Genomic DNA, 16,031 nt, shown 5'->3' with positions numbered 1-16,031 from the left:
GTTATTTTATAAAAGATATTATTGAAATGATTTTATTATAAAGATATGTAAACTTCTGTTATAAACATAACTTATTTTATTTTAGTATATTTTTACTAAGATTACCCCCTGGACTCGTATCTCGATTTAATTTTACCCCCTGGACTCGGGATTGTTGCAGAACTTAGACACGTGTTACAACTTGGCACTTCCGTCAGTATTTGGACGTTAAATTTAACTTTTCGATGACGTGGCAATACTTTTAATAACTTTTAATATTTAAATATTATTATCAGATTAAATAATTAAGTATGTATATCTCTCTCTCTCTCTCTCTCTTCGTTCTTCGTTCTTCTTCTTCTTCTTCTTCTTTTCTTCTCTGCATTTTTTTCTTTTCTTCAATAATAAACAAAACTCATCAAACCCGAGAGCAAAGTATCCCAAGACGGCACAAACAGCGGCGACCAAATTGCCTTCCTTGAGCAAAATCCTGAGGACGAAGCCCACGATCTCCGCGGTGATCTTCCTTCCCTCCACCATTAAGTCCCTCCGGGGCTTCCCGAAGAAGGCCAAGAGCACCACGATGGAGATCCACGTCACCATCGTCGCCGGAACCACGACCGCCATCGACACCACTCCGAACACCGCCCCCAGCAGCACCGACGCGTACACCGCCGGCCAAAAACACGACGCCGTCGACTGGCTCTGTGCTTGAAGCCTGTACCAGTACGAGGCGGAGATTCTCGGGTCCGTCCCTGTACCAGTAACAACAATCCAACTCAGCCGATGTTTAACTTAGGGTTCCCCAAAGTGAGCGAGCCCATCCCTGCTGCGATTCCCGCATTTGGCTCCGCGATTCCCAACGCTCCGTTGCGATTCCCATAAATGTCTCTCCGCACGAGTTCATGTTCGGATCAAACCCTGCTCAGGTGAATATCTCGGGAACGACCGGCGAGGAAAACAAGCCAGCCTCGAGCCCCGGAGATATTCAGATGGATTAACGGGAGAATCTCCGAGATTCCTCTCTCTCCCTGGTGTTTCTGGGATTTTTTTTAAGCACCTTGTCCTTGTTGATGAAGAGGAAACAGAGGAAATAGAGGAAAATGGCGCTGAAGATGAGAGATTTCACAAACAAGGTTGGATTTGCAGTAAGCGCCCATGAGCGTGTTGTAGACGATTGCGTTTGGAAAAACCCCTTTTCTCGCCATCTCGTTTTGGATTACGAGAGCCTCGGTTCTCAGGCCCTCGTCGCAGAAGGCTTTTATCAGAGCGCCCAGAACCTCCGGGCTCCACTTCACGCCTTTCCTATTCATCTTGGCTGCCTCGTCTTGGCTTGTCCATTCGGAGGACCCATTGATATCTGCTGTTTGTTCGTTATTGAAGAAAAGAAAAAAATGCAGAGAAGAGAAGAAGAAGAAGAAGAAAGGAGAGAGAGAGAGATATAAAAACTTAATTATTTAATCTGATAATAATATTTAAATATTAAAAGTTATTAAAAGTATTGCCACGTCATCGAAAAGTTAAATTTAATGTCCAAATACTGACGGAAGTGCCAAGTTGTAACACGTGTCTAAGTTCTGAGATGAGTTCTGCAACAATCCCGAGTCCAGGGGGTAAAATGAAATCGAGGTACGAGTCCAAGGGGTAAAAACGGAATTAATCCTTTTACTAATTATCAGTAACATCAATGTATCGAGTACTCATTAAATTTAGTTATTACTTTAGAACAACAATTATTATAATTATTTTTTTAATATGAATGTAAGTTAGTAAAGAGGATTTCCATGCAAAAATCTATAGCTCAAGAGGCTAGTACGAATGGAAAAAAAAGGGGTCAAAGTGTAACTATCTGACACTACCACGCGCCACCGTTGCCAAAATGCCTATCCAAATCTTCTATTTTCCTTTCCCTCCTATTTTCCGGGTTCCAAACGGAACCTTATACTTCCAGGCTAATTACGTAAATCACATTTTTATTTGATACAAGATTTGGATATTCATACGGAACCGTTTCTTCGCCGACACCAACGACGAGTACAGCGTCTGTGGGCGGTGCCGAGTTATTGTCCGCCGTCGCGTTCGGAAACTTGTAGCGGTGAGAGTGGTGGCCATAAGGGTTTGGGTATTGGTTAATTTTTTCGCATTGTTCACAAAAAATAAATACAACTTAGAAAAATTTTCCAAGTAAAAAAAAGTGAGTAAGAAACCAAACAGCTTTTTAATAACCGTTACAGCTGTACAAAACTCAGGCCAAAATTTAGCTTTTGGAAAACTACAAAAATTAGAAAACTATCTCACAAATCGACTAATGTTTGTTTGAAGCCTTATACAAGATATTACAGAGGAGCAGCAATGACCTGTTACTGGTTTAAACCATATCGTTATTGAGCCAAAACAAACATAAATAACGTTTATTTACGTAGGAATGCAAATAAACAATTCCTAATCAAGAAAAAAAAAATCGATACCTAATTTAGATCCAGCAAGTAGAAAAAGGAAACTTGTCTGAGAAATAAAAAAAAAATCTAATAACCGTAACAACTGTACAAAACTCGGGCCAAAATTTAGCAAACTAGGAAACCAAAAAATACAAAATAAATAGAAAACCCTCTCACCAAATGACTCATGTTTTGTTTGAAGCCTTGAACAAGATATCACAGTCTCTTGTTTACCTGACCTTATCTTTTTCTCCGTATTTCTTCTGCAAAAACTTTGAACCGAGCATTTGGGTTGAGATAGCATATTCAGTCCTTATGGAGCTCATTATTGTTTTGCTCGGCGGGGAGGTATTTTATACCCACCAAATCACCAACCCGGCCAATCACCTGAATCATATATCAACCCAAAAACAATCTCAAGGCACAAAAATCCAGTACGACATTGGTAACTCTAACTAGAACACTCAAAATGCCTATATATATATATATAGATTTATATATAAAATAGTCAGTTTACCTCCAATGCTGTTAGTAGATCTCCTCTCGAATGAGACGCTGAAATGCATATACGTGTCCGTGCCAATAGCAACGGGGTCGCTGGAAACGCCACCGTTACAACAGCGACCTGTACCCGAATCGTTTAGTAATTAGAATAAAAATAAAATAACAATATCATTTACTGAAAAGATTTAACGGGGAATCCCATATAGCTGGACGATGGACTCACATTCTGCTTGAGGCACTCTCGCGAGAAGGCGGGTATTTTGGCCGGGTTGTAAAGCATAATCGGCATAACCGGAGAATCGTTATCTCCTAGAACCTCGAAACCCATTTTCTGCAGTTCTGACCTGAAGAAGTTACTGTTTTCCCTTATGCTTCTGAGCTTCTGAGCTCCTGGCGAGATTATAAAAAAATAAATATATAAATAAAAAAAGGTCACTTGAAAACTTTTCGGACATATTGAAGATGCAGATGAGATTATAGGTCATTGCATATAAATAACTTCACAAACAAACATAACACTGAGTGATAGTAAGAAGAAGAGAGTCCAAACCTCTGTCTGTACCATCCTCTCCAAGAATGACTCTAATGGCGGATATTATTTGTTCCGCGGCCGGCGGTGATATCGAAGTAGCGTAAAGATGAGCAGGACAAGTGTACTTCAAGTATTGGATTAGCTCCTGTGTATAATCTAAATTAGTTTTTGTTTTTTTTTTTTTTTGCTAACGACGTGATTGAAAGAGTTATGATAAGAAGTCGGGACATTGAAAAACAAACCTTGGATCCTGCGATATAGCCACCGCACGAGCCGAACGATTTTGTGAAAGTCCCCATCATAATATCGACATCAGCGGGGTCCACGCCTAAGAGCTCACAAACTCCCCTTCCACTCTTACCCACCGCCCCGATGCTGTGGGCCTCGTCCAAATATGTATATGCCTATATAAAAAAAAAAGTAAATCATGAGCAAAGATTGCTTCATTGGCTTCACACTATAATGGTTTAAAGTTGTCACAAATCTCTACCTATAATGCCTATATGGTAAATAAATCTCTACCTTTATTTAGAATGGTTTAAAGTTGTCACAAATCATTCATTCATCAACTTAACTGTGTTTTTTTCCTGCATAAATCTATAATGAACAAAATTCACATATCATTCATTCATTCATCAATTCAACTCTGTGTTTTTTCCACATAAATCTAAAAAAAAAAAAAAAAAAAAAAAAAAGAAGACGAACCGGCATCGACGCGGGAGCTACAGGTGCTGGGAGAGTACGTGGCGAGGGATCGGAGGACACGCGGCGTGCAATACTCGTCCGCCGCGGCGAAGCCGAGATAGTTGTACGATCCCAAGTTCAAGCACCGACTCGAATTCTCGGTTCTCTGGAGCGTCTTGTTGTTGTCGTTCGACAATCGCTCAACGACGTCGAACCACGCGTCCGGAGCGCTGGAGATCGGACGGCCGAAACAGTCCTGGATTCGGAGGTACAGCCGCCGAATGTAGAAGTCTTCCAGCCCCAAGCATATCGGCGCGTATTCCTAAATGCACACACAAGGTTGACATCTATTTTTGCACTTCACTATGATATGTAAACATTGTTGACATCTAATGTCAACAATGTTGACATCTCGGTGGCATTTTGGGAAAAATTAGTCTTTTGGTGGAAAGTGAGAAAAAATTATAAAATTGGTGGCGAATTGGACAATTTCTTATCTTAAAAATGTGAGATTATTTGCGCCAAAAATCTATAGAATAAGAAATGGTATACTTGTCCACTTGAGATGGTCTAGTTTTTAAATTCTATCTTCGTGCTATTTTTCATTTGAAAATTGGGACCCATCTTTGTATGCCAATATTGATGAGTCTCATGCTAAATATTTAGTGTAAATATCATATCTGAATTTTTAGATTGATAGCAAAGGATGGTATATTGGAGTGTGGGTTTTAAGTGTAAGCTAAAAGCTTTTTTTTTTTTTTTTTTTTTTTTTACTACATTAGAGACGTTCTAACATTGATTTATCTCAGTTGCCCCATGTTCGCGAAGTTGACTTTCTGTTTCCTGGGGACGAAATCTCGAAGTGGTTTTGCTATCAAAGCGAGGAATCTTCAGTGACATTGAAGCTACATCCGGGGTGGTATAGCCCTGATTTCATAGGCTTTTTTAAGAATACTAGTTTTATTTTCGCGGATAGTTAATAGAAAAAACTATTGCTTGTTTAAAAACCAGACCATGAAGAAATGAGAATGAAAAAGCTTGTAATGCAGATAAAGGCCATGGAGCCCAAAAAACCGGCTCACAAACTCGGCGATACAATTCATTCCCTGCTGGGATGGAAATCCAATCTCACTTCAAACTGGGTCAAATCTGTTTGCGACATCATGAAAAACGGATCATCATCGTCCATCGAATCAAAGCCGACAGAAAAGTGCGACGACAAATCGCGTGCTTCCATTTCAAAGATCGAAGGTATTGCGATCAGATTGTTCGTGTCAGCGATCGAAGATTATAACGTTCTTGATTTTATTTTCATTTCTTTTTATATATACAAACAAACAAACAGACGAACTCGTTGTTTTCACCGACTACTTGACTCATCTGAACGCTCAGAGAAGGCGGATCCTAAACGAGTTTCTTGACTTGAGAGGTCGGTTTTAGCAGATTTTCAAACAATGATTATATAATAAGTTACAAGAGGAATTATACGAACATTTTACTCCGTATTTATTACAGGCAATATTCGCGTGTTTTGTCGCATCAGACCGATCGCCGAGAGCGAGAGCTTTAATGGGTCACAGCCCGTGGCAGCTTTGGACTCGAGCAACGTTCTCTTGAAACTATCCGACAACAAAAGCAAAACCTATACATTCGACAAGGTTTTCAGTCCCGGCTCATCGCAGGGTAAAAAAAAAAAATCGGGAATTATAAAAATTCCAAGACTGTTTCCGGTTTTGTCTCTGATCGAGACTCTTGACACGAAAATTGTTCCTTCTTTCAGACGAAGTATTTGCGGAGGTTGAGCCGGTGATCAAATCGGCCTTGGACGGTTACCACGCTTGCATATTTGCGTACGGGCAGACCGGCACGGGAAAAAGCTTCACCATGGTAAATTAAACTTTACTTTCTCCACAAGTTACCGACCGTCAATTCGGGTCACCCTTTTTCTTAGATCATTTTACGGGGTTTTTTTTTTTCTAGGAAGGTACGCCAAACACCCCCGGAGTAGTGTCTCGTGCGATGGAGGCGATCTTTAAGCAGGCATCGAATAGCAATCACGTGTTTCTTTTCGATTTTAGTATGCTCGAGATTTACATCGGAAACCTCAAAGACTTGCTCGTTCCTCACCCGACTAAGCCAATGGATCCCATTCCACCATGGTGCGTGTAGCTAGGATTTGCATTAAAGGGGCAAATTTGAAAAAAAAATGCTAAATTTTTTGGGTCTTTTAGCTATATAGCCATTTGACTTATAGAGTTTTGTATAATAGCCAACTTTTTGTAAATTTTATGTAAATAACCACCTCAACTTATTTACGGCACTCAAAAAGACAAAAAAAAACCCAAAATAGACGGGACATAATTTTTGGTATTTTTGTCTTTATGATTGACATAAATAAGTTGAGGTGGCTATTTACAAAAGATTTACAAAAAATTGGCTATCTAGCAATTCTCAGACTTTCGGTGACTTATTTGGCTAATTTTAGTGAGTGTGTGTTAAGGAAAAAAATTATTCAGCCGGGCACACTTGAAAAAATCCTATACTTTGTCTAAATTTAAAAAAAAAAACAAAAAAAGGTAAAAAATTTAATTTTCAAAATATGCATACATATATATACATAAATAATTAGTTCAAATAATTATTTTCTTAATTTTTTTTTTCTTCGAGTAGCCTCTCGATTCAAACAGATCCAAAGGGAGGAATCGAAATCGACAATCTTGTGGCTATACGAGTGACTGACTTCAATCAAGCTCTTAGGCTCTACAGATTAGGATGTCGATACAGATCAACGGCTTCGACGAACTCCAACACAACTTCGAGCAGATCGCATTGGTAAAAAAAAAGAGTCTTTCGCAGCGCGGGAAAAAAAAAATGGACGAGATTTTTTTTTTCATGACGTAATGAGTATCTTATTATTACACAGCTTAATCCGGCTATCGATCACGTGTTTAAACGCCCCCGAAAGGCGTCGAGAGACAAACAAGATATGGTTCATCGATCTCGGAGGAAGCGAACGAGTTCTCAAGACAAAGGCGTCGGGAAAGAGACTCGATGAAGGCAAGGCAATCAACTTATCGCTCTCTGCTCTCGGGGATGTCATTCATGCTCTTCACAAGAAAAATTGTCATGTGCCTTTAAGGTAACTACTGAGTCACATAATTATTGATCAAAAAAATACTAAAACATAAGAAAATGATCCTTTAATGTCACTAATAGATTTGTAAAGTAGCTTAAGTTTGTCTAAAATTAGCGAAATCGCCAAAAAATTTATTGACAAGTGTCGAAGAAAATTTGGAGAGAGCCGAACTTTGACTCTATCATTTGCTATTTTGCTAATCAATTAGTTTCAAGCGGCTATTTTGTATAATTTCTTCGTAAAAACAAAACCTTATGAATAGCAACAAAAGAGCTCGCCGCTTAACTTGGAGTTCAAGATTCTAGAAAAGGAATTGTGGAAATAATATATTCCAGAGTTGAAGGCTTCAGTAACACTAAAGTTTTGTTCTTTTATCTCCTAGTTAGATAATTCTTGGCTTGTCATGCAGAGAAAATATTTAACCCTAGAATCTCATTTACCTCTGGGCAGGAACAGCAAGTTGACGCAAGTTCTTAAAGATTCCCTCGGTACAATGCTTTTCACTGCTCAGAGACATTCTGTGTTTGCACTTCCAAAGCTTGAAACCCTTCTTTGCTTGACCATATTGCTCGCTTGTCAACTTCAGGAGAGGATTCGAAAACTCTGATGCTTGTGCACATTAGTCCCAAAGAGCACGATATATGTGAGACTGTTTGCTCTTTGGGTTTCGCAACTAGGGTCCGAAGCATTAACCTGGGAAATACCGAGACAAATGTAAGTGAAATCAACAAGCCTTTATTTTTTCTTCTTCTTTTACCAAGAAAGGAATTGAAAAAATTACGCTAACGATTTCATCGATACCGCTCAGGAGGAAAGAGAGCGGCGAGAAGTCTCGATAGCTAGCAAATCTGCAGGGAAAAATGAAGATGATCGAAGACGAGCAACAAGAAGTCAGAAAAAGCATCGTGAAGCTGAACGGGGAATTAGAAAAACTGACCGGGAAAGGTCAATCGCCTATGGAGGAGCCGAAACTAAACGACATGGACACAAAGAAAAGCGATTCTATAGAGCCCAGAGAAGCTCCGATGTCAGAGACACCGAGATTCATGAAAGCGACGGTTTGTAGTACTAGGCGAAAATCGGCTTTAGATTACCAAACTTTCGAGGAGACAGTCAAAAGAAGAATAAGAAGGCCATCGTCTCATCGCGCTGAGTCTGTGAGTTTCCCGGTAAAGCGCCGATCGGAATATAACTCAGAATGTAGTGTCTCAAGAAACAGCTGTTTGGTGGTTTTGAACCCGAATAGTAACGCAGACGACCAAACAGAATACAGTCACGATGTAACCGAAGTTACCGAACGCGAAACTTCATCGAAGATGGGCTCGGTTCAGCACAAGGGTTTCCTCGGAAAGAAAAATAGTAACTTTCGATCCACGAATATAACGAAGGTCGACAATTGGCTAAGGCTACACAAGAACGAGCCTACAGTCGGTACTAGTACTATATCTCGCAAGAGCAAAAGGGTTCTAGCGATTCCTGTACTGGAAAATAAACAGACGAGAAAGGGAGAGAGAGAAGAATCGGAGAAATTCGATGTACCTGAAACAATGGCACGAACAGAGAGTTTTGTAAGCGAGGCGTCGGTGAAGGACGAGAAACGCGACGGCTCTTTCTCTCCGACCGAAATACGTTGCAGCGATTTTGAATCCGACGAAAGATTTAGTTTTGACTCGAACCGAGACGAGGACGAAGAGAATAACACAGTGGCTGTGACGTCGAAAGCAATAGAGAATAACACACAGCGTTCTTCAGATTGTACCTCTGTAGATGGCGATGAACGGTTGTGTGTATTTTCATGTTCAGATGGTCTCGATCGATACAATGAGAAATCAGTTGATGGTGTGTTTGAGACGAGAGGAGATTCGATCAAATCATCATCAGTAGCTACTGAGATAAGAAGCCACATCAGTTCAAACAAAGGCATAGACACAATCAAGTCGATGCCCGGTATTCGCAACAGAAGAGCTCAGAGAGCCTTGTTTATGGATAACGGAAATCAAAAGGATATAATCAGATCCCAAATGGGATCACCAGAAAAAATAAAAAAATCAGGTAAACAAAGTTTTATCATCTTCAGCATATTTCATATCTATCTTTAGCATAACATTTTTCTCTCTTGTTCCAGCAGGAATTTATCATCTTTTGACGGAGAGACTGAGGATCGTGTGGGTCACCGCTCTATTAGCGTTAGGATTTCGACACTTGGGATTCGAGCACGAGTTCTTTCATGGTTTGACCCTCTGAAACGGTTTCATGGTTTCACTTTATTACTATGTCAATAAATTCAGAAGAGGCACGCATGCTCATTCAGGTTCAGAATTTTGTACAGGAATGTTATATTTAAGGAAATACAGAAATTGAATCAAAACATGAATTTGTTCTTTGTTTGTTTTTCTTCCTTCTTTTTTTAATAATCTGGAAACAACCTTCCACTGGAAAAAAAAGAATGAAAATCGACAAAAAGGAAAAGAAAATCTAGAATCATGTCTTTGTTTGTTCTTTTTTATCTTTCTAACCTCTGTCGCCGAAAACAAGGTAGCTTTATCGCAGAGATACGTACTTGCAAGAGAATCTTCACGCGTATCACTGTCACGATATGTCCTCAAATCACTTGACATTCTCGTTTTTTTCTTCTTCTTCTTCTTCTCGTTTTGTTTTAAACTTCGATTCCCGTATCCTAATAAGTTAGTTTCTTTCATGTGTGCAATTCAAGAAACTCGACCTCTTTCACAGGAAGACCCGCGGCCACGTTAAGCCGATTCAAAATCTCGAACGCTGAGAGGAAATCCGGGTTCGACTTATCTCCGGCGACGAATCGCCGGAATTTGTTACCGTCGACTTCGACGGAACTCCAACCGGGCGTCTTCTTGACCCCGGAGTCTCTCATGGCCTTTCTCAAGACCCCGGACTCGCCATAGCCTCCGAGCGAAGCGTAAGTGTTGGCCAAAAGCATGTAATTCCCGCTATTCCACGGCTCCAACGCCACAAGATGTCGCAGAGCTCGCTCGCCGAGCTCTGTGTCTCTGTAAACGTTCGAAGCCGCGAGAAGAGACCCCCAAACCGCTGCGTTCGGTTCGAACGGCATCGATTCCGTGAGCTCGATCGCCTCGTCGAGACGGCCGGCTCGGCCGAGCGAATCGATAACGCAACCGTAGTGCTCGATCCCCGGCCGAATCTTGTATCGCGAGCCCATTTCGTCGAAGTACCGGCGAGCCGTGTCGACCATCGCGGCTCGGCTTAGAGCGGAGAGCAGCGAGAGGAACGTGGCTCCGTTGGGCTCGACCGAGTCGCTCTCCATCCGTGAGAAAGCCTTCACGGCCTCGTCCCCGAGGCCGTGAAGGGCTAGCCCGGATATCATCGCGGTGTAGGTCACCGCGTTTCGCCTCTCCCCGACGGCTTCGAACACCGATTTCGCATCTCTCACGCTACCCGATTTCGCGTACATGTCTATGAGCGCGTTTCCGATAGCGAGCTTCGAGGAAAAGAAGCCGCGTTTCACGATGTACCCGTGGACTCTCTTCCCCGACACCAACGAGCCCAGCTGAGCACAAGCCGACACGACCGCGAGCATCGTGACCTCGTCGGGCTCGGCTCCGTCGGCCCACATTCTCTCGAAAACCCTCGCAGCCTCTCTCGGCCGCCTCGCCTGAACAAACCCGGACACGAAAACAGTCCAAGAAACCAAATTTCTCTCAGGCATTTCATCGAACACCTTCCGAGCGGATTCGACATCGCCCGCCTTTGCGTACCCGGCAAGCATGGCGTTCCAGAGCGCCACGTGGGTCTTCGACGTCGTTTCGTCGAACACGTTCCGTGCGTCGCGGAGGAATCCGAATACAGAGTAGGCTCTGACCAGAGCGGTCGCGACGTTGACGTCGGAGCTCAGTCCGGCGGCGACGGCGTGGCAGTGAATCTGGCGGCAAGCCCCGGCGGCGGAGAGCTCAGCCGCGGCTTTCAGAGCGAACGGGATCGAGTACGTGTCGGGTCGAGAGCCCGAGGCGAGGATTGTTTTGAAGATGGGTAAAGCCCGGGAAGGAGATAGGACTCGGATCATGGTGTTGAAGAGGTACGTGTTGGGTCGGTCGGCGTGAGAGAACACGGCGTCGGCGTAGAGCGTGTGGCCGAGAGAAGAGCACGAGTCGACGAGGCGAGAGAGGAAGATATTGTCGCCGTGAAGGCCTGTGGAGATCAGAACGCCGTGGAGTTGGTGAATGTGTCTCAGAGAAGTCCATTTTTGTCGGAGTAGTGATGAAATCACGTCCAAACTGATCATGCTTTCTCATCTCATTCTCATGTTAGTCACTTACTCTATTGGAGCCAGAAGTTACAAATCATGCATCAAAATAAAAAGGGAAAGTTACGAAAATGTCGTTTTTAGGGTGTAATATTTTTAAAATAGCGTTTATTTTAAATCCTTTCAAAAATAGCGTTTTTTCAAATTTAAATAGATTCTAAACAATAAATAAAGTTAAATATAGCCCAAAATAATAAACAAATAAAATACTGTAGATATTTAGAAAAATCAAGAAAAATGACCGGTTTTCAACTTAAAAAAAACACTATTCTTTGCAATAAAAATTTTAAACACGCAATTCTTGAGATAAAGCATAAAAACATGATTTAAGCATTATGGTGGCATATAACGTCAAAATTTAGGGTTAAATTAATATTTCTCTCAATTTTATTTAGTTAAAAAATAGTAATTAAACCTCTGAGATTTAATAAAACTTTGTTAGGCTCTTGAAGCTCGAAATACTCTTATGTATGTGAATTGGTTCATATCATATGTACTAGATAGTGTAGACCTTGTAGTTTTAGGCATGCATGTCGTAGTCGGACTGAACATATCTCACTGGTGATGGTGTGATATCTCGATACACATGATATAATGTGTTCGACAATTATCATGAGAAGAATAAAATGAAAATTATTGTTTGTATTGATAAAATAGGATACAAAGGGTGACACGACCTTTCGAGAGAACTAGTGCTCTTCAAGGGAAAATCAGAAGCGTGACTAATTGACAGAAATGACTTCCAAATCCCTCTTTGTCACTTTTATAGCCAATGACAAGTAGCTAATAAAACATCAAAGCTCTATATCTTGTGCAACGACACTTTTGCCTGGCTATTGGAAGGAAATGGAAATTTCATTTCCAATAAGCCACCTTCTATTGTTTATTGGAAATGGTATTTCCATTAGGCATTTTGCTGCCTTCCATTGCTTATTGGAAATGGAATTTCCGTTAAACTTAATGGAAATCCATATTTCCATTAACTTCCAATAAGGAATTAAAAAAAATAAAAACAATAACAACTATTATGTGAGTCAGCGACATAGGCCTCAATGCCTCATGAAAAGCAACGATCTTATTTCTCTTTCCCCTCTGTTTCGGCATTAAATCCTTCCGACACCATCCACCACATCCTGCCATCCTGCCATTTCCGTCTGCCATTCGGAAGTCAGCTGCCACGTTCCGTGCCACGCGGGAAGCGGCAGTTCCGATAGGTTGTCTTCACGTGCGGATTTCCGTCCTTCCGTGGGCTTCCGTACCGACAAGCCAGGATGGCTCCTAAACATGACTATTGCATCATGGAACAATACTATATCCTTTTTTTTCTGACTAGAATGCTATTTCATTTGCAATTTGGTCATAATCATCATTCGGATACAAAGTCTCAAAAACACGGGTTACAGCTAAAACTTGCTGAAGTTTCATCGTGCGATCGTTGGGCTGTATTGCAACTTTGGATTTAGATCATATTTCATAATATCTAGAAATTTTGATCATGTTTGTTAAGAATTGTTTGCTTATGATGAGTTAATGCTAAAAATAATAGGCAAGAAATGTAGCTTAGTGGTAAGCACCCTCTTTCCCAAGTAAGGACATAGGTTCGAGTCACAATGTACATAAAAAAGGGTTATTAAGTTATATAGCCACACGGTTATAGTGAATTGGGATATAGCCCACCTTTCGTTAATTTCTTGTAAATAGCCAAGTTAACTTATTAACAGATTAATAAAATACTTATTTAATCCAGTCAAACATGTAAAAAATGTAGTTAATAGGCTGCCACGTATGTAAGTTGGTTATTTACAAAGTATTTACCAAAGGTTGACTAATTTACAATTCCTATAGTTTAGGTGGCTTACATAGCCAACTATGTAAAAAAATGTAGTTAATAGGCTGCCACGTATGTAAGTTGGCTATTTACAAAGTATTTACCAAAAGTTGGCTAATTTACAATTCCTATAGTTTAGGTGGCTTACGTAGCCAATTTTTTGTAAAAAAAAATTATAAAAAAAAGACAATTAATAATTAATTTGTGATAAGAGTTATAAGCCCTAATTAGGTATACTCACGTTAATAGGCCAATAATTTTGTTTTAACAAAAAGACATCCTTATTTAAGATCCAGCAAGTTGAAACAGAAAATTGTGAAATGATGACAAAATCTTAGACCATGTTTGTTTATTAACTTGAAAACTGTTTTTTACTTTTCTAACTAAAATAGTTTTATAAAAAAACCGAATCCACTGTTTGTTTGATGATTCTCATAATACAACTTAAAAAGTTTTCAAACTGTTTTCTGTTTTAATGAAGAAAATCAGAAAACAGTTTTTAGGTGTTTTTCAATTTTTTCACTAAACTTTTTTAACATTTTTTATATATTTTTTAATATCTCCTCTTGACATCTCCTTCTCTTCTATTAACATCATTTCATTTTCCTCACTTTTGATTATCGAATTTGTTTTCGTTCCTTGAAAAACTTAAAGTTGTGTTTGGTAGTTAACTCAAAAAGTTTTTTGTTTTCTGTTTTCTAATTTTTGTAGTTGTATTGAAAAACTGTTTTGTAGTTGTTTTCAAAAAGTTGTTTGGTACAGTTTTCATTTTTGTTTTTGAGAAAATGAAAAAACTGAAAAAAAGTGTTTGGTATAGTTTTCATTTTTGTTTTTGAAAGAATGAAAAGAGAAGATGAGGAGAAAGATGAGAGAAGAGAAGAATTTTTTTTTCAAAAACACCTTTTATTTGTTTTCAGTTTTCTTTACTTTTTTCCAAAACAACTTCAAAATTTTTTGAATTTTTTTTCCGAAAACACTTTACCAAACATGTTTTCAATTTTTGTTTTCAATTTTTTCAACTCAAAAACTAAAAAACAGTTTTTGAGATGAGAAACAAACATAACTTTAAGTTTTACAATTATGACAAACTTTAAACAATTGGAACTCCACTTTACATATTGTTAATTGGTCGTGATCCTCTCGTCGAGCACATAAGTTTTCACTATTTTTAGTCAACATTAGTTATTATCAAAATTTGATATTTGTTGTATTGACTACAAAGACAAACGGTGATTTCCGATGAACTTGTGAACAATCATTATAACTAAAGGTACGACCATTATATTCACAACAAAGACTTTTAATTAGTATATATCTCGACGCCTAATTCGTATGTGAATTATTACACTACAATTACAAAAAACTGAAATCCTTACCAAACAGTTATTTGAAAACAACTGCAAATTAAAAATTTCAGACTACAACTATATGAAAACAAAAACAGAAAACAGAAAACAAAAACAGTAAGAGTGAACTACCAAAAAGACTATTAACAGTTAAAGCAACTTAACTTTCATAAACAACCTCTTCAAGTTAGTGATTAGGCTGTTTAGATGCTACATATTATTATTAAAAAAAAATGCTTCTTTGGAAAGGAAAAAATGCTACAAAATCAATAATTAGGGACTAAAATGAAAAAAAAGGTGAGAAAATAATTGAATCTTAAAAATGTGAGATTATTTGCGCCAAAAATCTATAGAATAAGAAATGGTATACTTGTCCACTTGAGATGGTCTAGTTTTTAAATTCTATGTTCGTGCTATTTTTCATTTGAAAATTGGGACCCATCTTTGTATGCCAATATTGATGAGTCTCATGCTAAATATTTAGTGTAAATATCATATATCTGAATTTTTAGATTGATAGCAAAGGATGGTATATTAGAGTGTGGGTTTTAAGTGTAAGCTAAAAGCTTTTTTTTTTTTACATTAGAGACGTTCTAACATTGATTTATCTCAGTTGCCCCATGTTCGCAAAGTTGACTTTCCGTTTCCACGAAATCTCGAAGTGGTTTTGCTATCAATGCGAGGAATCTTCAGTGACATTGAAGCTACATCCGGGGTGGTATAGCCCTGATTTCATAGGCTTTTTTTAAGAATATATAAAGCTACAATTATTATCTACAAGTATCTAATTAGTTTTATTTTGAAAGATGAGCTATTATTTTTTGGATAAATTACATAAATGCCCCTTGAACTTTTAACCATTTACTTTTATTTTTCTTTTATTGCGTTGACATTACAAGCAATGACGATCTAATTAGCTTCGAAGTTGCATTCTCAGAACTCGAAACACGCTTCCGAAAAGAAAATACGAAGTCATACAGTAATAGTATGAAGGACATCATCGTTACTTTATCATTTGTTATTTCACGAAAGATAATTTTGGGCCCAGTCTGTCTTTGGATCCGTCAATAGTAAAAAGAAAATAAAAATAAAAAAATCCTAAAACTCAGACGACCCATCAAACAACCCAAAACAACAAAGTTGAAGAAACCGTGTGATATCAATATATATATATATTTTTTTTGAGGAAATGTGATATCAATAATTCAAAAGCGAAATTTCTCCCTCTTTTCTTGTGCATAGAAAAAAAGCCAATATTGCTTTGTGCTTCCTTTATATATTAAAAAACTA

General features: G+C 39.0%; 2 protein-coding genes and 1 pseudogene across 3 annotated transcripts in view; 1 reads left to right on the top strand and 2 right to left on the bottom strand.

Annotated features, from left to right (window-relative positions):
• Nucleotides 1–276: 276 nt before the first annotated feature.
• Nucleotides 277–1,292, bottom strand: LOC149394465 (uncharacterized). Its single transcript, XM_089618342.1, has 2 exons — nt 1,040–1,292; nt 277–734 (listed from the first exon to the last, which is right to left on the bottom strand). Exons 1-2 carry the CDS (start codon nt 1,290–1,292, stop codon nt 277–279), a joined length of 711 nt encoding a protein of 236 aa, XP_089474468.1.
• An 886-nt stretch (nt 1,293–2,178) lies between these two features.
• Nucleotides 2,179–16,031, bottom strand: part of LOC149394463 (long chain base biosynthesis protein 2a-like) — a 28,092-nt gene continuing 14,239 nt past the window's right edge. The window contains exons 5-9 of the mRNA XM_089617201.1: nt 3,696–3,857; nt 3,472–3,598; nt 3,145–3,311; nt 2,935–3,042; nt 2,179–2,804 (exon numbers count right to left, since the gene is read on the bottom strand). Of these exons, the coding sequence (XP_089473327.1) occupies nt 2,724–2,804; nt 2,935–3,042; nt 3,145–3,311; nt 3,472–3,598; nt 3,696–3,857 (645 nt within the window). The 3' untranslated portion in view covers nt 2,179–2,723. The remainder of the gene's footprint in view (nt 2,805–2,934; nt 3,043–3,144; nt 3,312–3,471; nt 3,599–3,695; nt 3,858–16,031) is intronic.
• LOC149394464 (kinesin-like protein KIN-14T) lies at nt 5,160–9,645 on the top strand (annotated as a pseudogene). Its single transcript, XR_016299747.1, has 11 exons — nt 5,160–5,388; nt 5,483–5,566; nt 5,653–5,820; nt 5,918–6,024; nt 6,118–6,296; nt 6,808–6,969; nt 7,061–7,276; nt 7,724–7,761; nt 7,860–7,987; nt 8,082–9,325; nt 9,399–9,645. The product of XR_016299747.1 is annotated as a kinesin-like protein KIN-14T (transcript).

This window comes from Urtica dioica, chromosome 6 (genome assembly GCF_054948205.1).
Source record: "Urtica dioica subsp. dioica isolate 48M chromosome 6, U.dioica_male_clone48M_v1_H2, whole genome shotgun sequence".
NCBI lineage: Eukaryota > Viridiplantae > Streptophyta > Magnoliopsida > Rosales > Urticaceae > Urtica > Urtica dioica.
This window is presented reverse-complemented; position numbering and strand designations above follow the sequence as displayed.